This window comes from Rousettus aegyptiacus, unplaced genomic scaffold (genome assembly GCF_014176215.1).
Source record: "Rousettus aegyptiacus isolate mRouAeg1 unplaced genomic scaffold, mRouAeg1.p scaffold_m13_p_13, whole genome shotgun sequence".
Classification (NCBI taxonomy): domain Eukaryota; kingdom Metazoa; phylum Chordata; class Mammalia; order Chiroptera; family Pteropodidae; genus Rousettus; species Rousettus aegyptiacus.
In genome coordinates this window covers 43,011,570-43,035,020 of record NW_023416288.1, presented here as the reverse complement: position 1 = coordinate 43,035,020, position 23,451 = coordinate 43,011,570, and the positions used below count along the sequence as shown (strand labels likewise).

Sequence of the window (23,451 nt, the reverse complement as noted above, 5' to 3'; positions counted from 1 at the left end):
CCTCCTAGACTACGAATGTAGGACAAGTGGGGATCAGTTCCGTGTATCGCACCCTTAGCTCCGTGTTCTCTCGTGAGAATAGCTGCCCGACCTTCGTCCCCCCGTTTTCAGCCGCTCTAATCCACCGTCCACTCCTCTCCGGCAGTTATCCTTCTAGAACGCAAATCGGATCTCACAGCGCTGCTGTAGAACATCAGCGAGCACCCCCAGGAGAAATACGGCATCACCCCGTGCTCACCCTCAGCCTTTCTGGCCTTTTCTCTAGGGTGCCGCCCCCCCCCCCCCGTCTCCTCACTTGCTGTGGCCCGACACGTAACTTTCTGCCGCCTTCCAGGACGTCCCTGGCTTCATCGTGTCTGTATGCCTGTCCCAGATGATGGCACTGGGGGCCGCCAAGCCGGAACACTAAGGGTGAAATGTAAACTATGACCATTCCATCCTTCCTTCGCCATTTGTAAAGTAAACGGTGTAAGGAGAACTGTAAAGAAAACCACATTTCACCGAAGCACTCAAGATGCCATTTTCCCTCCAATCTCAGCTTTCTTAACAAAGACTATTTCTTAGAACTAATAATGGGTGGAAGAAGGAGGTGTTAATTAGTGCTTAAAGTGAGATTTGATTGGCTTCGGCTCGGATGGCTGTTCTTCCAGAATTAAAAAAATGAAGCAAAGCTAAACAAAAACAAAATTCTAATGGGAAATGTAATGTTAAGCTCTGGAATTTCTTGTCTTTTTACCTTTTCCCTCGTATTTCTTGTTAGAGAACTCTGAGGTGCCCCGTAGGTTTCGCTGCCACGGACTCCTTCGCAACGTGGCGAAGTCTGTGGATCAACCGTAGAACGCTTTTAAATGCGCAAAATAGATTGTATAGGATTATACAGGAAATCAAGTAAGATGAAATATAGTTAACAGAGTATTTAAAAATCTTCAGCCTAGTAACACGTATAGTAATAATAAGATGTAACATCCGCGCTGTTCATACTGTCATTTATTTGCTGCATTCTTTAGGGAAATTTGAATATTTAGTTAGATGTTAATAAAAATAAGCATATGATCTCTTTTTTATTTAAATACATGGGCCATCCTCTGCTGAATTCTCTGTTGAACTCTTTGGTAGATGAGGGATTTGTGAACCCCACTTACAGAACCTCTGCTCTAAATAGATTTATTAATATCACACAATGACCCTGGAAAGCAAATGTTTATTGTCTTTTAAATATATTTTCTTAGCCACATATTTTACTACACTGTTTTATTTAGTTTATGGGGAAATAAAATCTAACATAATGGAAAGAGGAGACTAAGTGAGTTTATGTGAGTAAGTATTAATTCTTTGGTCAGAAGACACCATATAGTAAATTAACTATTCTAAATAGTTCCTCGTGGACCTTTTGGTATAAAATTATTTCGAACATTTACTCTGTTTTCTTCGATTTTGTTAACTGATTCATGCTCATTTAATTGTAATGCTCAACTAGACCGGCTGCAAAACATTTACATTTTTTTGTTTATTTCCAAAAAATCGAGTTTCTGCAATAATCTTCACTAATTGCCCGATGTAAAATTCTTGCTCGAGTATTTCCAAGTGTATTATTTGTTGCGCATTTGTCAGCTCACTCAAATAGAGCTGCAAATCATGAAAACAATTGCGTTGTGCCCACCCACTATAGCCACGAAATAATTTCTGCAGCTTTTCTTTCTCCTCCACATTTTCAGCCCCAAATTATGACAATTCCCATAGCATTCGAAAAATTATTATGTTTATTGGATTATTTGCAGGTGACGCTCTGCGCTTTTTAGTCCACAAATCAGTGGTTAATTTAATGATGCACTAGTTTATATTTAGCAAAACGAAGCATAACAAGCTCAGCGGACAAAAACGACTCTTGTTTTCACCAGTATCTCTCTCCTCACAGCTGTTTAAATACCATATTGTACTTGTTTTTTTTTTTCTCCCTCTTTCCTTATTTAAGATGGCACATGGCGCTTGTGTAATCTCTGCTTATTTTAAGCTGGCAAAAAAGAACGATTCTCAGTGAATTGGAGGCAATTTGCAAAACTAAAGGATATTCCTACGAATTCAGGCCAAGATAAATTATTATTGACGAATACATCTTCTCATCCCCCAAATTTCTCCTGAGATGTTTTTCGTCATAATGTTATGTTTCAAAGTTTATGACAGAAACACCCTTTTTTTCTTATTATTTGTTCTGTGTAATTCTCATTCTTTTTTATAGCATTAAAGTAAGATTAGCCAGGAAACGTCAGATGTTTCCAAACTGTAGTAGCTCACTCTTTGCCTTGTCAGCTTTATACAATTCTTCTCTATATGCAGATAAAAATGCTGACTCAGAACACAACACCGAGAGGGGACGCGCGAGTAACCTCCCATGCGTGTTTTCCCCCCGCCTCAGCCTCGCCGCCCCGTCTCCTCCATCCCCCGACGTCTCCACGAAGGTCCAGCCGCCTCTCCTGTTGCACGGGTTCCAAAAAGAGCTCTCTCGGATCTCGTCATTTTCTTTGCCCTCGCGCACTTACTTAACTCTCACATTTCCATGAAATGCACCGCGGTGTTTTCACAAGTCGCTTTGTCGCAACGCCTCTGCGAGAGAGGACACTGCGCCGTGTTGAGATCTTCCGCCTGCGTTCCGGTGCGGGGTTCTCTCCTCTCATCACCGACGTGAGCTTATCGTCTTACAGATCGCGAGCACAGCTGTGGGCGGGAAGCTAAGGAACAGAGACGCAGGGATTGTAGTTACAGTGATAACGTGAAAGACGGAGTTGTCTTTTGCCAAGTGCATTGTTCTGCTTTGTAAGACAATTCAGCCTGCATCTCTGTTTCCTCAAATGCTGAATTATAGTCTGCATATCAGTCCTGGATTCTCTGAGTGCCAGGCCCGATTTTGGTTGGTTTACCGATTTCTGTTTATTGAGCTATTTTTGTCTTATTTCTAGATTTACTTATAACCACTAGAACTATTCCAGGAACTATGATATCACTAAAAGTTGAACTGCTACGGGTTTTCTAAGGAAGTTAGAAGTTAGTGCAATGAAGAACATAAAGAAATGTTTATAAGAAAAAGAATTCTGTCAAGGAATGAAGATAAGCCATATAAATTATGAATATGGTTAAACATATGGGAAACGTAGGGATTTGAAATTCTTTTCTTGAATTAGTAAACATTGCATGTATAATTATATTTTATAATAATAAGTTTTCATACAAAGTTAAACTTTGTATATTATATATAGTGGGTATAATTTTGGGAAGTGAGGATTGCTCGGGGATCTTCTATATTTGACCTGCTGTGAGACATATAATTATAGATTTCCAAGTTGTATTTTTATAATAGAACATTGCATATATGAACATGTTTTATATAAAGTTCAGGACTAAAATACCCAAGTGAAATTAGAAAAAATATGGAACTAAAAAGCAAAGACTCAGTGACTTGACGTAATGATAAATGCTTTTAAAGTAAGATTTTAAAAATAGTAACGTTTATGATATAGTTCTGAGCTAGTTTAAAAATTAAAATCTTTAAATTATGAAGTATATCAATAAAAGACTTTTTAGGGTTAAAACATTAAAATGAAGTATTAAATTTTTATAACATAACTTAAGATCATGGATATATGCTTATTCCTTATTCTTTTTTGAGGTTTCCATCTTATTCATACATGGAAAATGGACTGAAATAATAAACTAAGAACTAGATGAAAAAAAATTTTTTCAAAATTAGTTCTTACAATTAACTAGTTCTTTAAACATCAGAGAAGTTCCTTTGATAACAATCAGTTCTGTAGCATAAATTAAGGAAGTAGAATGCAAATATATACTGATAATTAATATAGTTTTCACCTCCATTTTGCTGCGGGTAGCAGCCCATTAATTCTGTTAAAGTCTTTATTTTTCACTGATTTGGCCCAAGGGGTAAAAGTTAAGAGTCATCACCAATTAAAAGGATAACTCAGTTAAGAGCTTGATTATTGCTCCCTAAAATAATATAGAATGAACTCTGGAATGGATCTATCCTTTAATTCTTATATATTTATATTAAAAAAATGTATTTTAATTCAGAGATGAGGCTACCGACTGGGATGCTGTAATGATGAGCTCAACATCAATGTGGCTCTGTTGTTTAGAACACAGTTCAGAGAATTAGCTAGATGTTTTTAAGTTCTGCTTAACAGTGAAAGGCATGTAGCAACGGGGTGACAGGCTTTCTCTGGCCTGGCCTTTTCTGTCTAGACGCTGTCCTGACATTATAAATTCTGATCTTGCTAAAGCCCCCTTAAAACTAGCAATAAACTTTGGCAGGTTATTGTGTTTGGTCCAGCTCCCGAAAGTTCACATCAAAATCCCGCTACACGACTGAGAATAGTAGTTGGTTCTGTTTTTATCAAGCTCAGCGAAAAGCAGAAGCGCTGGGTGTTAGCTGTCACCTCTTTCCGCGATCACCCTCGGCGGCCCGTTCCGCGCTGGCCGCCGGCGGGAATACACAGATGAATAACCCTCGGTTTTTGCCCTCCTGGAGTAGATAGAGGGGCAAACACACAGGCATGCGATCACACGTGCCACAGGGCACGGTCCTGGGTGTCAGTGGATTCGCCTAAGTCCAGCATGTGGAAGGGAGGGGGCGGGGCCCTCCGGCTCCGTCCGAACAGTGGGGAGAAACACGAACGAAATTCGAGTGGAAGGGAAATGCTGTTTCGTGAACGCGCGTTCTGTAAAGCTGGCGTCATACGTTTGAAACTGAAATTGCCTCTGAAAATGCTAGATAAATTGTCCTGACCACGTCGCAGTTTCTGTGTGGGCGTGGCCACGGAGTCGAGCGAGGGGCCTTTCCACCTTCTCCCAGCTCACTGCCCAGTCGGCAGACGGGTGATACCAAGCCACAGACGCTGTGGTGAGGGCTGTGATCACATTACGAGCAAACTGCTTTGAGGACATTCTAAGTGATTGACTTTTTCTCTTTGGAAATTTGCGCCTCTCAATGGATATTTTTAATGTGTTTTTTTTTTCCCCCTTTGGAAATCTACTTTGTCGCGGTAAAATTAAATAAAATACAAGAGGTGGAAAAATATGTAAGACCATTTTTTGTGGTGAAGCCTGAAAGATGTAATCTCATCCTTTAGAAGAAAAAGGTTTGATTTTTTTGTTAAGGCCCAATTTAGCTTCCTGTATTCAGATTTTTTAAACGCTAAAATTTGGCCTATGTTTCAGAAACAGGCCTTTCGCTTAGAAGATGGTTCGGGGGCATCACATTGAAAGGTGTATCTTGTAGAAATAACAGCAGTTTCTGTACTTTTAATTGAGAGAAGGCAGAGAAAAAGCTCCATTTTTTTTTTTTTTATGCTAGGGTAAAAGGAAATATTTTTAAAACATATGCCTGTTTTGAAAATACGTTAGTTCTAAGAGTATGAAGGGACTCAACAACAGTAAACACTGTAAGAGTTTTCCGATTATTCAGTGAGGGTAAAGGGTAAATGTGTCATTTATCTGTTATATGCCTCTTTCTGTATGAGATCCCAGTCGTTGAGTTACACCCTGAAGACTGGCCACATCGTCATATCAGGGGAGCCCGTCATCACAGTAGCCTGTTTTCTGAATTAAGTGTGTGTGTGTGTGTGTATCAGCAAGCATCATATATATTTACCAGTGATAGAAAATGAGAAGCCTGTAAATATTTATGAAAATTTTTTGATGAGACCAGCTAAATAAGGTCAGATCTCTGCTAGAATTAAAAAAAAAAATTCTAATATTAAAATTATGCAGATGCACATTGGAAAATTTAGAAATATAGAGTAGAAGGAAGAAGAAAATGAAAAGGTAGTCATTACATTTTTATCTACATCACTTTTTTAGATTTAAATAGGGATATCCGAATAATCCCTAAAGGTTTGGGAAGTTTTATTTTAGATTTCATAATCTTTGTAGATCTGTACTTGCTTGAAATCGGTGCTGCTTTTGGAAGTCACCTGCCACCTCCTCCCACCACGTTCCTTCAGAAGCGGGTTCACCGGATTCCCAACCACTCTGTGTGTGAAGCGCGGCAGATAGAGCGAAGGACCGGAGCCCTTGTCCCGGGGGTGTGGGGTGGCCGTCCCGCAGCGGGGCCGCGCTCGGATTTGGGCCTCAGCTCCGCACGTTCTGAACGCCGACGCTTCAGTATCCGAGTCGGTCAGTCTTTCTGGGACAGACCCACCGAGCACGCTCATGCGCCTGTGCATCGTCGTGCACATCGCGGCCACGGAAGGCGGCGCGCTGCTTTCCTGACTCGCCACCCCAGTTCGGGCTTTCTTCTCCAAGCCCCGACGCCCACTGACTCCACTGAGCCGCACGGAGCCGCGGTTCTCAGTTGCGGCCAACATGCCAAGGCCTCTCCCGCGGTCCCGGGGCCTCTCCCGCGGTCCCGCCCTCTCTCTGCTCTGTCCTCACACTGTCTCTGAGTTTTTCCCCATACCCAGTTTGCAGCTCTTCTAAACCCTTGCACATACATGTGCACACATTTAAGCATGTCTATGCGTTGATGAATGAGATATGTATTTATATGTAGAATACATAGCCACGCACACATGTAAGTGTGTGTGAGTACACGTATGATGCGCGTATGTTTTGGCTCGCGCCGTTCCTGCTCACAGCCGCACGTCGCGTCCCGACTCTTCCCAGTTCGCTCTTAGGGCATTAAGCTCGTTTCCGTTCGTGGCACAGCGTCGACTGCCGTCCCCCTCCGCCCTGCCGCCACGGGGACGTGTCGGCTTTGGGGAAAGCCGTCTCCATGAATCCCGTGGCGTTTGTTTTCCGTGAGAGCTTCAGCCGCACGTCTTCCTCGGGCACCAGTGTCTCATCGTACGACAGAAATGGCGATGCCGGCGTTCTGGAGCGATGCCTTCTGTTAACGGCATCGTCGCCCGCGCGGTGGTTTCGCTCGTGACGGTCATCCAGACCGGCTCTGACCACTCGGTGCTCTAAGCAGCCGTTTCCCCAAGGCCGTTCTTCATTTTCGAATAATTAGTTCCTTCAATTCATTTTAGCGTATGAAGTTAATAGTATATGGGAATTCATTTTCTTTCTGATGCAATAAACTCTCCATTGACGTACGAGATTAACTTTTACGTATTTTTCTTTTCCTACGGAGCCAACTGTGAAGAGTATCCAATAGGGTATTTTGCTCTTTTGAAACTAAAACTCTTTTGAGGGGCTGAGGTGTGAACGATTGCTTCCTCAACTCTGCTGCATCTCACCTTTTTCTTCTGTTGCGCAGGAAATGGTGAAGTCTCTCCAAAAAAAGCATTTATGAAATCCCAGAAGATCCCTTGTAAAGAGAATGAGATTGATTTTTGTGTTTTCTTTTTTAAAATAGGTTCATAGAAATTTGAGAAGTTCATATCCTTGGGAAGCTTGATGTTCAAAACCGTCTGCTCAGTTCCGAAAAATTGCCTTGTTATGTCATGATTACTTCTGACAAATGGATCAGGTGTAGTTCTAAAGAACAAGAGAATCCACCATAAATTATTTCTTCCCCAAATGAGAAGGGAGTCCCTCAGAATAAAATATGAGATATCCTAATTTCACATAGTCACAATCATAGAATTGAAATCCCAAAGGATTTTTCCTGGAGATAAAGAAATGTAGCCTAGAAATAAATAATTGAGATTGGCTGCTTTAAGCAGTGTGTATATGTAAGTCACATAAAAAATTTTCTTTATGAAGCTATGTTTTTTAATTGAGCCAGAGATTCACTGCTTGGATTTTGAAGTAATTTTCTCTCGAAGGAAGGAGAACATATTCATATTCAAGAGTTGCTAATATTTACAAGTTGATATATTGATGAAATGATTTGTATAGTAAATGTTTTAATTTGTCAGATTTCTCTAGTCCCCTTGGGGGGAGGGGTGGGAAATGAAGCACTTTGCAGACAGAGTCAAGCAGAACGAGGCAATCGGAGGAGGATTTCCTGTGCTGAGACATGCATTTGGGTTTGTAAAAGTTCGCGTCCTAGGTATCCATGCAATTTCAAATTTGCAGATGGTATTTATACAGGATCATCTTTCGCTTTCTAAAACTTTAAGGGTGGGGGCAAAGAAGGCAGGGTTATGAGCTGTCCCAAGGCTGGTAGGGTACAATTAAGTGTGAGAAGAAAATTTAGTGAATGCTATTTTGGGGGTTGAGGTCCCTGGAGTTGAATGTAAAGCAAGGCGCATTGTAGCTCCAGTAATTACCCTGCAAATGAGTCATATCGAGAAAACTTTTCTTAAAATCTACTCTGTGTCACACCCTTTCCTGATATAGAAGTAGTTTTCCTTGGTGCTGAAACTGGAAGTAGTCACATAAAGGTGCTAAGTAGTAAGGATCTTGGCAGTCGTCACATTCTCCAAAGAGAAGCCAAGGAGAAAAAAAGGAAACGTTCTTTGTTTCACCACTTTCTGAGTGTGACGGCAAATAGCCTGGGCCTGAACTCTCGCTCTGCCACTTAGTCAGATGAATGACCTTGGTGAGGTATCTAACCTGCCCCGTGCTTCGGTTTCCTCATTTATAAGATGAGGACGGTAATAACGCCTCTTAGGGCTGAATGAGCGTATAACTGTGTGTGTGCGCGTGTGCGCGCGTGTGTGTAGAAAAGAGAGGGGGAGAGAGTTCTTAAGAGTGCTATATGTAGATATTAGTTGTTTCTGTTATTACTAAGTTATGATTATTCATGCTAGCTTTTATAAATAGAGACTAAATTTACTCAGCAAGTATTAATGAAGGCTGTCCTACGTGCCAGGCTCTTTCTAGGTGCGGGGCATACCATAATGAACAAGGCAGACAAGGACTCTATTCTCATGTAGCTTATTTTTTGTTTGGGAAGTCAAAGGAGAAAATTTAACACAAATCAGTGATAAAAATATCAGACCATGCTAACTGATCTGTAGAGGAAAAATGAGGAAAAACGGGCCAGATTAGGTAGTATGGGAACCACGAACACTCCCCAAGTCATTTCAGGAATGTTACACACACGGATTCGTTCAGCACGTGACCTGTGGGGACTGGTTTCTTTCAAGCTGTTTCGCGTGACACCGTTTGTCGTCTTGTTCGCCCTTCTCTGTGACGTGGGCCCAGGCCGGGCGATAGAATCCTTCGTGGGAACAGAACACATCCGTGTGTGTGATGGCTTCAGGGATCTAGTTAAACAAACAAACAAACAAACCTTGATTCACGCGTGAGATTCGTCTTTTGAGTGCATTCTCCTTCCGATTAGAAACCACAGGAAACTGTTACCTTTCTGAATAACCGTAATACTTTATTTTCCACCAGACCGCTTGCCTGCTTTTTTAGAGAATCACACATTTCCCCCCTCTTCTTCAGCTACACGTTTAAAGAATATTCTGGCAAACCTCCTCTGATAATAGGATCGCACTTGTTCTCAAAAATGCCTAACTCTTGTTTGGTTTTCTAATGACCAGTTAGTTCCAGGCTGCCTTCTGAAGATTATTTCTTTGACGCGGGGCTCAGCGGAGCACCGGGCGCCGAGTCGGCGTCCAGCGATGTTTATTGAATCAGACGAACCGCCGTTTAGGCATCGCTGCTGCGCGCGAGCACCGTGGACCGTCCCCTCGCGCGTCGCTCTCGATTTTGCGGTGGGAGACGTAAATAAGGGAAACGAATCAGGGCTCGCTATGCTGTCCCGTCCAACATGATGGAAACTCGTGTGTGTCTGCGTGTGCGTGTCTGCGTGTGCGCCCGCGTGCCTGCACACGCTTCTACAGCGCACTAGCCTGTTGCCCTCTGCCTTCGCCTCGTCTCTTCCTCTTTCTTACGTCACAGCGGCACCGTCTTCCACCGTTACTCATGGCTCTGGTCCTTCAGGACGGAGACGGAGGTCTCTAGGTAGCTTCTCGAGTCAGGGGGCCCCCAGCGCTTTGCCCCGAGCATTTCCCCTTCATGACCCCAGGTGAGCGGAAGCTGTCTGCGCGGGCAGACCCTCGTCATCGATCGGCGTGTAGCCTCTCTTCTATTTTCCTGTCGTTCATTCCCTCTTTTCTCTAGTCTGCATTCCTCTCTCCATTGAGTATCCATGAGAAGTTTTTAACGGATACCCCTATAATTTATTCTCCATCAGAGTTGGAGGCATGTGTATCCTGGAAAAGAGATTGCTTTGTTTTATTGTTTATCCAACATATATGTAGCCCTTTTCACACCGCAGACACAGTTTTAAGCTTTTTACCAACGTTGATTTTTTACCTTCCGACAACCGTGCTGCCCTAGGGACTCATATCCCAGTTTTCATGCAGAGGTTGAGTGACTTGACTAAGGGTGCGACGGCACTCACGTGTGGAGGCGGGACTTCAGCCCGGGCAGGCTGTTCACACCCGTAATGAGGACATTAAGCCACCTCGCTGTCAATGCCAAGGTATTGTGCAATAGATCTCGGATCTTTCTCCTCTTAGCACGTGGCCTTGTGTATGTCAAATTAATGACCTCTGATGGCTACTTGATTTCTGGTGAGTGAGCCCGTACCCCATTTTACAAACGTCGCCTTTGTTAAGGTATAATATACCTGCAATAAAACAAACTCATTTTGCGTGTGTAGTTTACCAAGTCCTCGAGAGACCATCGGTCTTTCTGTCACAGTGGGTTGGTTGTCCTGTACGAGCCTTTTTTATAAATGGAGTCGTACAGCACGCATTCTTTCATTCCGGCTTCTTTTGATCAGCATGTTTTTGAGCTTCATTTATACCGTTGCTTGAGTCAGTAGTTCGGTTGTTTTTATTATGATGCGATTTTTCACTGACTGCACGAGCCATAATTTGTTTATCTGTTCATCTGTTGATGGACATCAGCGTTGTTTCCAGTTTCTGGCTAGGATGAATAAAGCCGATATGAATATTTATGCACAAGTCTTTGTATTGACAGATGTTTTTATTTCTCTTGGGTAAATAGGGATGGTTTTTATGATAAGTATGTATTTAATATCCTAAAAAAACTGGCAAAATGGTTTACAAAGTGGTTGTGGCGTTTCACGTTCTTGGCAGTGATAAATAAGAATTCGAGATCCTCCGCATTCTTTTATTATCAGTCTTTTTTTTTTTTCCTTAGCTTTTTGTTTTGAGGTAATTACAGAGCCATCGTTGAAAACTAACACAGGGGGTTTCTTTGTACTTTTCACCCAGGTTCCCACCAGAGGTGCCATCTCGTATAACTTTCGTACAATGTCAAGACCAGTGAACGGACGTGGGTGCGGTCCGCAGCATCGATTCAGATTTCTGTAGCTTCGTATACACTGGTTTCTGTGTACTCGAGCGTATGGTTCTTTGGAATTTCGTCACGGGAGTCGGTCCCTGGGACCACCACTGCCGTCAACACGCAGAAGGGTCCCCTCTTCACAAGGATTCTTCGCGTGAGCCTGTCACAGTCACACGCGGCCCCGCGGCTCCCTTTCCCCGCCTCCTCCTGCCCTTCTGTGAAACCCGGGAAACAACCGATCTGTTCTCCGTCTCTATAATTCTGTCTTTTCAAGAATGTTAGCCTTTTTTTTTTTTTTTTTTAACTTATCACGATGCCCTTAATATCCATCCATCGTGTGGGTTACATGTATGAAGGTTTCTCTGTCTTTTATTACTGGTCATATGGATGTCCCACGGTTGGTTTAACCATTTGCCTATTGAACAACATTTGAATTGTTTCCATTTTTTTTTTTTTTTTTTGCCTGTGAACAACAACAAAAAGCTGCTGTGAACTGCTGCATATACACTTCGTGCGGATATTACTTTTCATTTCTCCAGGATAAATGCCCAGTAACGTATGTACAGTTGTCTGCTTTTAAGAAACTGCCGCACTGTTTTCCTGCGTGGCTGGGCCGTTTTGCATTCTGACTTGCCGTGTGCGATTTGTCGGGTTTCCTCACATCCTCGTCAGCATTTGGCATTGCTGTTATTTTTAGTTTAGCTACTCTTATAGTTGCGTAACACTATCTCATTTGCGTTTAATTTGCATTTCCTTAGTGGCCACGGTGTTCAGCGTCTCTGTGGATTTGCCGTCCGTAAATCTTCTCTGGTGAAGTGCCTTCCCGCGTGGAGCATCTCAGCCATGCCAGGGGTCTGCGTCCATATCTCACTATGGTTTTAGTTTTTCTTTTCTTGATAAATTGAGATGGCGAGCATCTTTTCAAGGACATATCGATCATTCTTACGTCTTTGTGAAGTATCTGCTCAGATTTTTTTTTTTTTGGCCCATTTTTAAGTTGGTTTATTTTGTCTTATAGAGTTATAGCAGTTTTAAGAGTTCTTCATTTTGGGGGCACCAGTCCTTGTTCAGATATATGTACTGTAAATATTTTCTTTCACTGTGTGGCTATTTTTTTTCCATTTTGTATGTCATTTCTTTTGAGGAGTAGAAGTTTTCCTTTTGATGAATTTCAACTTGTCCATATATTTCTTCTATCGTTAGTGCTTTGTTATAGCCGTCCTAATGAATCCTTGGTACTCAGAAGTCATGAACATTTTCTCCCAGAAATTTTATAGTTGTAGGTTTTTACATTTAGGTGTAAGATCTATTGGGAGTTACTCTTTGTTTATGTGCCATAATTTTATTCTCCAACTCCTAGTGATTGTTACTAAGGTTCAGTAGCATAAATAACACTGATGAATAGGTGACCCCAGGGGACTATGCGGAAAAGGATCTCAGGGTGTTAAGGGGTGTGTGTGTGTGTGTGTGTGTGTGTGTGTGTGTCTGTCTGTGTATATATACAGATATATATGTGTTTGTAAATACATATATATATTTCACTAAATATATGCAAATTGCTATCTTCACTGGTTGTACACATTTACATATTAGCGTGGCACGAGAGTTCCAGTTTCTTTTAGTTTGACTTCGGAATAATTACATGAGTCATCTTTGCCAATTGCTTCCAAACTGAGATTTCACAGGGTGTGTTCTCAGCACGCCTCTCTGTGACAGCCTCGTGACTCTTGCCCAGTTTACTTACTCGAATCTTGCGTGGAAGGGAAACGGAGTTCAAACTGTGCCCACGTCGTGAGTGCGCAGCCTGAGGGCGGAGGCCTCGGGTCTGTGGCATCCGGTCCGCGGCCGGGCCCTGTGACGGGCGCCTCGCCGTCTTGACCGCGCTCTTGGCTCCTTCTTGGTTCTCAGGTTCGTTCCTTACTTTTCACGATGTTGAATCGGTGACCTCAGGTAAATGAGATATTAATACATATAATTAAGTGCCAAATTGTGTGAAGATAATTTCCTAATAAAGTTATGAATGCAATTTAGTTTTAGATGAAGATGTATATGAACAGATGGTAATATGAGCAATAACTTTAGTATCTCAATGTAGGTCATACCTTAAAAGTCTCTTAATCTAATAAAGGACAAAACCATCATGTTATAAATACACAGCAAAATACTGTGATCTGCAGTTTGAAACTTCATGTATTATGAGAAAAACTTGTACTGAACAGATGTTCCAAGTCATAAGGGCTTTATAGAAACCAGTTAGATTTACATAATGATTTTTTAGGTTCAAATATTAGGTATCTTTTCACTGATTGAAAAGTCCATTCATTGCTACATCACATTTACCTGAGGCAGGAAATACCTGTGTTAACATTCACTCCGAAATACTAAGAAAGTTACATGTGAAGATAAAAGATTTCCTTTTTAAGTTTTCTTTGCTAAGTTCTTTGAATATTAACATTAGGAATCGTATATATAGAAACTGTCAGTTGCATTAAACATCGCTCGCATCCAATGTACAGCCTTTCATAGCGTCAGCAGCTTAGTCTGAGTCTGTCCTTGCCGTCTTTGGCATCAAAGCTGGAAAGGACCGAGGCCTCTTGGTGACCCTTCGACAGGGTCCCTCCCGATGGGTTTCTTTGCTAAGTTTGCGCAAACTGCCTGTTTTTCCCTCCTGTTTCTCTGACAGCTTAGTGTTTAAATCATGTACACATCAATCGCCAAAAATAATAATGGCAAAGATAGAAGGGCTATTGCTTGCTTATAGCGTTATCTGTAAATACAAACTGTTCTGCCTTATTTAAAACAAAGACACTTCTGTTGAATCCAACTTCTTTCCCACTATATTTGCTCGATAGACACGACTCGGCTCGTTTCTCAGGCCACATGCTGTAAATTCTGCTTTGCTCGGGACAGTTCGGGTTTATGACCGTGTAATTATCGATAGCATTCCCTTTCACTTTCAAAGTGAAATGTGCCTTTTTAACAGAGCTCTCAAATCAGTGTACTTTCAACAGCTTTAGGCTTTGTTCTGATACTGCCCCCAGTAGTCATGTGATGACGGAGGAAGTCGCACAGGCTTGCTGTGTCTTCATTCGTGATGTGAAATGGAATAGTAGAAGTAAATGATCTCTGAATATTCTGGAAGGCTTTAAAGTTCTTCTCTAGATGCTTCATTACTTCTGGTGTAACATGGTTGAGATGGGTGGCTTTCAACAATTTTTGTTATTTCTATTTTACCGCTTATGGTCCTTTTCTGTTCTAACCTTATTTAGAGAAATGGTGGTCGGGCGATCATGACCTCCTCATGCGACTTCATGACCAGAACTGGGCCGGGGTGGGATTCATCTCGCGATTCAGGTCGTCCCGAGTGTCGTTCTCGGCCGCGTCGCCCTGAGCAGGGACTTACCTCCTGTAAGTTTCAGACTCCTCAAGCACCTGTGGAAAGAGCGGCTTGGGGCTCGAATGAGACGAGCTGCATGAGACGCTTCGCACGGTGCCCGGCGCGTGGAGGACCTCACTGCGCGTTAGCCGTTCTCCTCATCTGTCCGTACCGTAAACACGAGCTTTCTCGGCTACGATTACGTGGCATATGATTGATTAGACGTTTTTAACGCATCATTGAGAAGTCTCTTTAAGCCACAGATAAGAGTCTCGTGAATTAGCGGTTTCGAAGCACGCCCATCAGTGCCTTGTCCCCTGGTAGCCGTGTTTCTGTAGGACTCCTGCGAAGCAGATGACCGATTTTACAGCCGGGTTGAGTTCCCCACCCAGAGGTCAAATGTCAGGCAAGTCAATAGAGAAAATAAATACTTTGGTATTTCCTGCCCTGTTCTAGTTAGGATTTGTTTAAATCTTTTTAAAAATAGAAAAAAAATACTTAGTTTTTATTTAAATAATATATAGTCTCTTGACATTGAAACATGTCTTTTTGAAAAAAGGAGAATTAGAAATTGTTTTCATAGAAAGCAAATGGTAATATTTTGATTATCTTTGAAACAGTAAACTATTTTCGTCTCCTCTTCTAAAATGAAATGTTATATCTGAACAGTCTTCTGTTCTAAATTACTGGAGCAAGTCGTCCAACTCAGACGCGTCTAAGTGTGGTTCTCAGGCTCGGGCGACAGTCTTCTGAGCGGCTCGCGCTGCCGACCCCCGTTCTCCCGCCCCTGCTGTCGCCCCGCCTGAGAACCGCGGGCAGGTGAGCTGCAGCCCCTGAGAGTTAAGTCCTCCTGCTAATTCTCGTTATGGAGACCCGCCTTTCCTCCTTGGTGCTGAGTTTCATTCCGAAGTGGAAAGAACCTTCTTGCCCTTTGCCATTCGTAGCGCGTGGTGGCTAGGACGGGTGTTCCACGAAGGAGGTGGAATGAGAAATGTGTACCAGTTTCTCACAGCGCATGCCTCTCTGCCGTGTTCTTTCCGTCAATAAAGCAGCTAATTTCTTGCGACAGCCTTGCCAAGTAGAACTTATTGTCCTCGGAAAAGTTCACCGGTGGCCAAACAGTCCTGAAATGAATAGACGGCCGAGTTGAGATTTACACCCAGGCGTGTCTGACTTAGATTTTTCTCGACCCGCTCCCGGAAGTCCGCGGAAGTGGACTTTTACAGGACCCGCCAGATCAAGCCCTTAGCCCGGTGTGTTCATTGTCATCAGTGACATGCCATATGTCAATACCGGCCAACCAGGCTAGGATCCCAGCACTCGGGAAAATCAGCGGCAACAAAAAGGTTACAGTGCGAGCTGACTCGCTGCCGACCGGGAGGACCAGCCGATGTAAGCAGCGCGGCTGGGCGACTCTCACCGGGAGGAGAAACTGTGCAGAGGCCGGAACGCGACACGGGGAGACGGCCAGGCACGGCCCTCTCCCGCCGTCCCGGTCGCGCTCATTGTGCAGAATCCAGAGCGATTCCAGAGGAAGCGAACAGAATTTATTAAAAGGTCTGAGAAATCCGCTCTGTGATGAAAATCTAAAGACCTGGGTTTGTTGAGCCTAGAGGAGCAAAGGCTGAACAGGGACTTAATTACAGCCTTCGAGTTCGGTGAAATCAGACACAGGCCGTGAGCGGCTCCCAGGAGGACTGCCTTTTGACTGGCATTCGCAAACATGGTGGTTTTCTTGGTTGTCACTGCGCCCGAAAGGATGTCATGTGTGTGATGACAAACAGCTGTTCCTTTCGCACTGCAGGGGGACAAGCGAGAAAGAGCTTCAGTCGCCACGGGAGTGATGTAGGGAGAACGACATATTTAACCATCCCTGGAAGCCGGTGGAGATTCCTTCAGTGAGGACTTTTTCTCTTTTTTTAAAGAGGTTTAATTCTGTGCGTAGGCTGCCAGGATTCAGAGAATGGATTGTAGACTAAAAGGAAGAAAAAGTCACTTTGTCTTTTTTTTTTTTTTCCTGGTTAAAAGGTAAACACACATTTTTTTTTTTTTTTTTTATCCCTTCTCTCTGAGCTCTGGAAACCTGTCAGGAATAATGCTGGGCGAGGGGCATGCTCACGTGAGGGTTTTCAGCCTGGTTCAGTTGGGGAGAACCACGTAGGCGCTGTCTGAAATGCTCGTCGGTCAGGGCCCAGGAAGGACGGCCGTGGCCGTGAGGAGCAGGACGTGGAGATGACGTGGGCTTCCGGGGCCCCTGGTCGTCTGCAGAGGCCCCCGGTTCTCCCTCTCTGCCTTTTCCCTCTCCAAAGCTGTCTCCTGATGGAATCACCTCAGATTGCAAAAATATTACCTGTGCTTCTCCTTTGCCTCTTTTTACCAAGAAAAAAAAAAAAAGTTCCTTTCTGGTTAATGTCATCTAAGTTTTAAGAGGGAGGGGGTTTGTTTTCTAATGAAAGTAGCATAGGTATGAAATGCAGATGAACAGCTTCAATAAGATTTTTATTTGCATTTCCTCCCTCGTTCCCTCCCACGGAGAGTTACTGAAATTCCGCCAGGTGCCAGGTACTGTTCTAGGCGCTGGGGACGTAAAACAGACCTGGACAGGTGAATGAAAAATGACATGGGCAGCGTGTTAAGTAGTGAAAAGTGCGATCAGGAAAATGGGAGCGTAAGAGGGGGTTATACAGGGGCGAAGGCTCGATCTGAAACAGATTTGTCAGGAAGGCCCCAGGCATCCAGGCGGCGCGGGCATTTCGGGGGTCGCCCCTTCCGGGCGTCTGTCTCCCTCCCTCTCTCCCTCGCTTGCCAGAAACGGGAATCACAGCTCGGCACGTCGCTTCCACGGGGTTGTCGACCTCTGATAGACATAGAGCCTGCAAAATGGGAGTCATGTACGTCATTTTCCAAAAGCAGTCCAGCATGTTTTAATAAACACTAATTATATTTAGAAATTACCTCCGAAAGCATTTAAAACATTCCAAAGACTATACAAGTACAGACAGAATTTAACAATTAACATAAAGCAGCCTAGTTATCTCCTTCAATATATTAAGAGAAATATTTCTCCCCGTTTTATATTTTATCTCCTGTCGAGTGCTGCGTACGTGAGTGGTTTTTGTAAAGGGCATTCAGGGGGTGAAGGGGCGTAACAGCCCCAGGCCCAGCAAGCCCGCTGATGGTGGGTCAAGAGCATCCCCTCTGCGTTCAAAGACAAGCCCTTTCCAAACAAAATTACGAACGATGTGGAATTAGAGCTCGAGCGGCGTGGGAAGCGGTGGAACCCTACCCCTGTTTCCCTTGAACAGCAGCAAGCTGGGGAGGGGCAGGCGTCAAGGGGTACAAGTGAGTGAGAGGTTTGCAGGAATCTCGAACAGGGTTGGTTAGTGATGTGCAGCGGGTGTGTTTTGATGGGATATAGCCCAATTCCAGGCTCTGCCTTTGAGGCGGATGGTAAAAGAGGTTTTAACTGTGCGAATAGTTCCCATGTTCACTAATAAAATTCCAGTCCAAACAGCCTTGAACAGCCACGGAACCCGGAGCTGCGTCAGCACCAGCATTTTTGCCTGCATGTCTGGAACGCTGGCGTGCAGGCACAGCAATTAGGGGAAGGCGGGCGGGTTGCACTTTCAGTTTTTGAATAAAGCCCTTGGTGGATGCTCGGAGTTTCTTTCCGGAACCCTGACATAGTTTGGCTCTCTTCCCCAGAATTTCGAGAATTGGTCTTCCGATTCGTATATGCCTGTGAAATCACTGGAAAAACTCGCCGGGGTGCTTGTCCCGTGCTGTAGTGTCACGTCCAGGGTCAGTTCGAGACCAGCACCGTTGCCTGAACCATCTCAACAGTCAAGGCCGTTCGGAGTGCTCCACCAACATGTCTCTGCAGGCCTCTCCCCACCTCTTCACAAACACCCGGCAAGCAGGAGCTCCCTCTTTCAGCATGCTCTCTTCCTCGTGACAAAATCCGGTCTACCCCCTCCCCGACGACAGGCTTTCATTCCTGCTTAGGGCTGCTTATCTGGGGTTGGGCGCGATGTCCCCTGTCTCTGCGACTCCGGTAGCTCTCACATATATATATATACACATACATATGTCAGTGCCGCAGAAGCAATAAATAGCAAAAACAGCGAGCAAAAAATGTATGATAAATTACGGGAGAATCTTTATGTGACTTGGGAGTGTACGGTGGGCAATTTTTATTTTACGTTTACCCGTGGAATGAATTCGATTTACTGAACTCATGGTTGAAATTCGGATGATTTACATTTCTCAGCTTCATGGACCGAGATCAAATGCCACAGGATTTATAGACCCAGAGACCTTTTCCTCTTGCTTTCTTGTCACTGTCTCTCAGGGAAGTTCCAGTAAAGTCCCCTTGTCAGCAAAACTGCCGGAGGACCCTTTCGAAGGGCCGGCTCCCCTTCCTCACGCCTGCTGGCGCCTCATTTCTGGTTCGATCCTCCCCCCCCCCCCCCCACCCCACCCCCCAACTGTGGACCCAAATCAGAATGTGTGGCAGCCTCTAAGGTCGTGCCAGTTTCGAATGGAACTAGCCATCGGCTTTTGATGCGCAACACCTTGAGGGAAATATCTTCCTGACAGGGCAGATTTGGGTTTGTTTCCTGACGATTCGGGTGGTGGGGCCAGGGCCGGGGACCGGATGCTGTGGAACAGAAGACCGAGTTACGTCTTTCTGCATGGCACAGGTGCTCTCCGCTCTCCTCCACCAGGTCTGGTGACTTTACAGAACAGCGTTGTTCTTCGTACCGTAGTCAAAATCTGGGTCCGAACGTGTTGTTCCGACGGCTTCGTAGTACCTGTGAGCAGGTAAAGCAGGACTGCGGTTGTACTGCAGTGGCGTGGATCACTTATTAGAGAGTAGGACACACGCCCCTCCTCACTTTCCTTCCCACCTGGGCGAGAGAAAAGTGAGGTCCTTCCTTATGGCACTGTGAATTTATCACCACGAACCGGGATGGTCTTTAAAGTAAACCGTGATATCTAATTATGGCCGCTAACCACGGTTTCATAGAACTCCCCTAGAACCAACCGCTGACATCCTCTAATGTTTTATTAGTTTATATCTAACAAGCCCGCAGAGCAAATGCTCTTCCTTACCTAGAGAGAGTGCATTTGGCAGTCAGTTTATCTCAAAAGGTATCTTGAAACGTTGCCTAGTATGAATTATTCTAAAGATGTCCGGTCGAGTGTTTTAGAGCATGGCGATGGGGAGTGCCCACCTTAAAAATTGTGCATCCCGATATCTTTGTGACCCGTGACCAGGTCTTAAGCCTCTGGGATCTCCAGACCCGTTGACGAGTGTGCTGAAGATGACCCGTGACCGTTTTCGGAGAAAAATCACAGCCCCCCTCTGCTTGAGAGTGTGGTAACATCCACACGCAGCTGTTATGTTTCCATGAAATGATGCAGCCCTAGCTGCCGGGTCTGCCGACGAGCAAAGTGCCGCTTGCCCTTAATTAACTCCTGTATCTCAGTGGAGACCACGCTTTCCAACTGTCCTTATAAATACGCAGTCCTAATGAACAATACTAAATTCCACAATATTTCTTGTGGTACATTCCTGTGGAATATATAATCTCTCCATTCTGCTAGAGACGAGATCTTTTTCCTTAATTCAAGCCATGTTAGGGCTGCATTTTGCCTCTTCTCTCGGACTGAGTTGTGCTGTGGCCTCAGGAGAGTGATTGCGTTTGTCGGCGGGCTGGGTGAGGAGGTGGTCCACGTGACATACCGCGCTTGCTCCGTGACGGTCCCCAGAAGGACAGCCTCCGAGGCCTCGTTTTCAGGAAGAGCTGACCTCCCCCTGAACTCCCGTTGATGAGAATCCTTTAATTAATGATTTAGCTGCCCGTCCCTGACTACTGCTGAAAGTTTTGCGAACTACCTTGACTCCATCTTGTTTTTTATTACTTTTCATTTACCTCAATAACTAATCTTTTGTGCTTTGCTGTATTTCTGTTTTTTTTTTTTTTTTTTTTAAAAAAAACCTTTTTGAATGAGGTAGGTAATGAATGAGAAAAAAACACACACACACAAGCGCGTGCTTTGGTTGTATCTGCTTCCTTGAGTTTGAGTTATCGCGACCTCTCTCCTCATCAGATGCGAGGTTTCAGGGTAGAGACTGTGTCTCCCATTTCTTTATTGTGTAGAAAAATTAAGCACGGGGCTGTGCGTTTCATAGGCTCTCCATATAGTTGTGCATTCAATAAATATGCACGTATTGAATCTAAAAACTTCCGGGCGCACAGATATGCGTAAAGTGTGGTCCTGGGCCTTTGGAGGGGCGCGGGAGAGGGGGTCTTAAGAGGGACGCTGTGGAAGTCCGGGGAGGAGACGACGAGCTCTGCCTGGGCCGGAGGTGACAGTCGGTGGGCGCGGGGAGCCGAGGAGGGTCTCACCAGCGGGGGGCGGCCATGGGGAAATCCGTTCTCAGCATCGGAAGTTGAACGGCATGAACGTTTCGGTGATTCTTGGGGGACCCGGCCGTCTTTCTCCCTTGAGCTTCAGGGGTTCTCCTTTAAGCAAGTGTTCTGAAATTTAGGGACTGAGCCTTCATTAATGCCAGAATTTTAGAGACTTGCGTTCTTTCCAGTGTAAACTTTTGTACCTTAAACTTTGCCATTCGTCTTGATTCATGAACCCCTCCCCTTCCTTTTCGGATCATTTCGGTAGCTCTTCTCCGGACCCTCTCAAGTTCAGTGACATCTTTCCCAAGGAAACACCGTTGAAGCCGCGGTTTTGGAAATGACGCTTCCTGGTTATTCTGCGGTGTGTGTTTGTATCTTTAGTTTCCCCGCGGCGTGCCGGAAGGTCACAAGGCTCCGAGGGCACGCGTAGGCCGTGGCACTGCGTTTAAGGCCGTTCGTGGTCTGCGGCCTGGTGACCGCTCCGGCCCGTGTCCCTTCACCTCACCCCCGTGAGCCTCGTCGCTTTGGGTCTCAGGGTCGGCCACTGCCCATTGCGCAAGGCCCCGGTCGCACGGCGTTCCACGCAGGCTGCCGCCCCCCTCCCCGGCGAAGCCCGTCCCCACCCCCGATCGCCGCCCCTCCTCCTCGCCGCTCACGGCTCCCGGCTCAGGGCCCGTGGGTCCACGTGCTGCCGATGGCAGGTCCTAAGCCCCCGCCTCCCTCTCCGTGGACTCGGGCTCCTGCAGGCCACGCCGCGTTTTATTGCAGTTTCTCTGGAGCCGGGCCGGGTGAGCGCGTTTCTCCATTTCGCAGTACGTGTGTGAAAAGGAAAGCTCTTGACCTCCACCGCCTCGCAGGGCTCATCGTCGTGGTCAGGCCGGAGATGTCCCTCTGCTTTGTAAACACGTAAGCAAGCACCGCACCGGCGGCTCCGAGGGCCACTCGTTTAACTACTTCCGTCGGAAAAATGCCCACTCACGGCCGCCTTTCTCCCCTTCCTTCTACATCCATTATTTGTGACCCACGTAAAATTAGTCAATTGTCGTTAAATGAATTATTATTATTTTTTTAAACGCCAAACCTGTTTTGTTTTATCATGTTGACTTGAGGTGACGGGGGCACCATCTTGGCCACCCCGAGCAGTGTTGGGCGAGGCTGTCAGCTAGTTAGATGCTCTCAGAGACGGTGAATCCCACATTAACTTGATTTTAGAAATCTTCATGTGAAACATGGTCAGATGCTTCTCTGTCTGTGGACGCCCCCGGGGAAATTCAAATCGGTTAGTCGGATGCCCTGGTCCCTTGCAGAGGGCATTGGCCCGTCCCTCCACAGGTCACGGTCCCTTAGGGGTTTGTGCTCGTGTACAACATTTACTAATGGGAAAATGTGTTTCTAATTATTCTCTGTTTTGATTATGTACTTGTTCATGTTAAAACGGAGTACAGATTTATTCAATTTTTATTTCTTTTACTTTTATTTACTTTGCAAATAATAATGAAAAAATCTTGTCTAGCTGTGGGAATTTATAGTAAGCTGGAAATCAGGGACTGTTTGCAAATTCTTAAAATAAGTGCTACATTTAGTTTCCAGAAATGGTTCCGTGGCTTTGAGTCTCACGAGTAGTTAGACACCTGATGTTTTTCCGAAGGCGGGGAATGTCTGGGGCCCTGCAGTGAGGTTATTTGATGATACTGCCTTCCCAGGCAACATATAATTAACAGATGATTTTAGTTTTGGGATGACGTTATTATTTTCTTGCAAACATTTTGGTCTTTTGGAAATCATGTCAGGAGAAACCCTGAGTCCATAATGCTTTACCCAGTATTTTTTCGGATAATAGGAAATAGATCCTGCCACCGTGAATTACGTTTGGCCGAACTGTGGTTCAACCGTGTGCCCCGTAACTCCGTGGTGCTCACAGGGCAATGAGTGAACGAGCAGCATCTGCACCCCTGGGATATTCAGAAACGCGGGCTCTTTGGCCCCACTGTGAACCCACAAAACCGTGATCTGCATTTTAACACAGTTTCGAAGTGATTTACATGCACACTGGAGTTGGAGAAACAGCCCCCTAAGGCGCACGCACACATCACCTGTATGTCGAAGGCCCCGAAGGCCAGGTCCCCGTCACTCTGCTCCCCTCGGTGTCGGTGGCATCCACGGGCTCATCAGGTCCAAGTCCTGATCCGGTGAGTCTGAGTTCTCGTTTTAACAAGACCCCTCGGCGATTACCACAGACCCCGGAACCTGAAGGGCACTGGCCGAGGTGACGTTATCTTGCTGAAGCCAGCGCACGTGACCTGTAGTTTCAGCATAACATGTGGAATTCTCCTTTTTTCCAAATGCCTCTTTCGTCGTCTCAGCCAGAACCCGGCCGCCTCAGTAAATCCGGCGGGAGTCTCTGCGCACGTAGGCGGAGGA

General features: G+C 45.1%; 1 protein-coding gene across 9 annotated transcripts in view; it reads left to right on the top strand.

The window, feature by feature from the left end:
- Positions 1-23,451, top strand: part of IMMP2L (inner mitochondrial membrane peptidase subunit 2) — a 631,779-nt gene that overhangs the window by 158,127 nt on the left and 450,201 nt on the right. Inside the window, exon 6 of one of the 9 annotated variants that reach the window (XM_036231124.1) lies at positions 11,157-19,077. The exons of the other annotated variants lie outside the window; for them this stretch is intronic. Coding sequence (XP_036087017.1) covers positions 11,157-11,211 — 55 coding nt within the window. The 3' untranslated portion in view covers positions 11,212-19,077. Of the gene's footprint in view, positions 1-11,156; positions 19,078-23,451 lie in introns of those variants that run through there. 9 annotated transcript variants of the gene reach the window in all.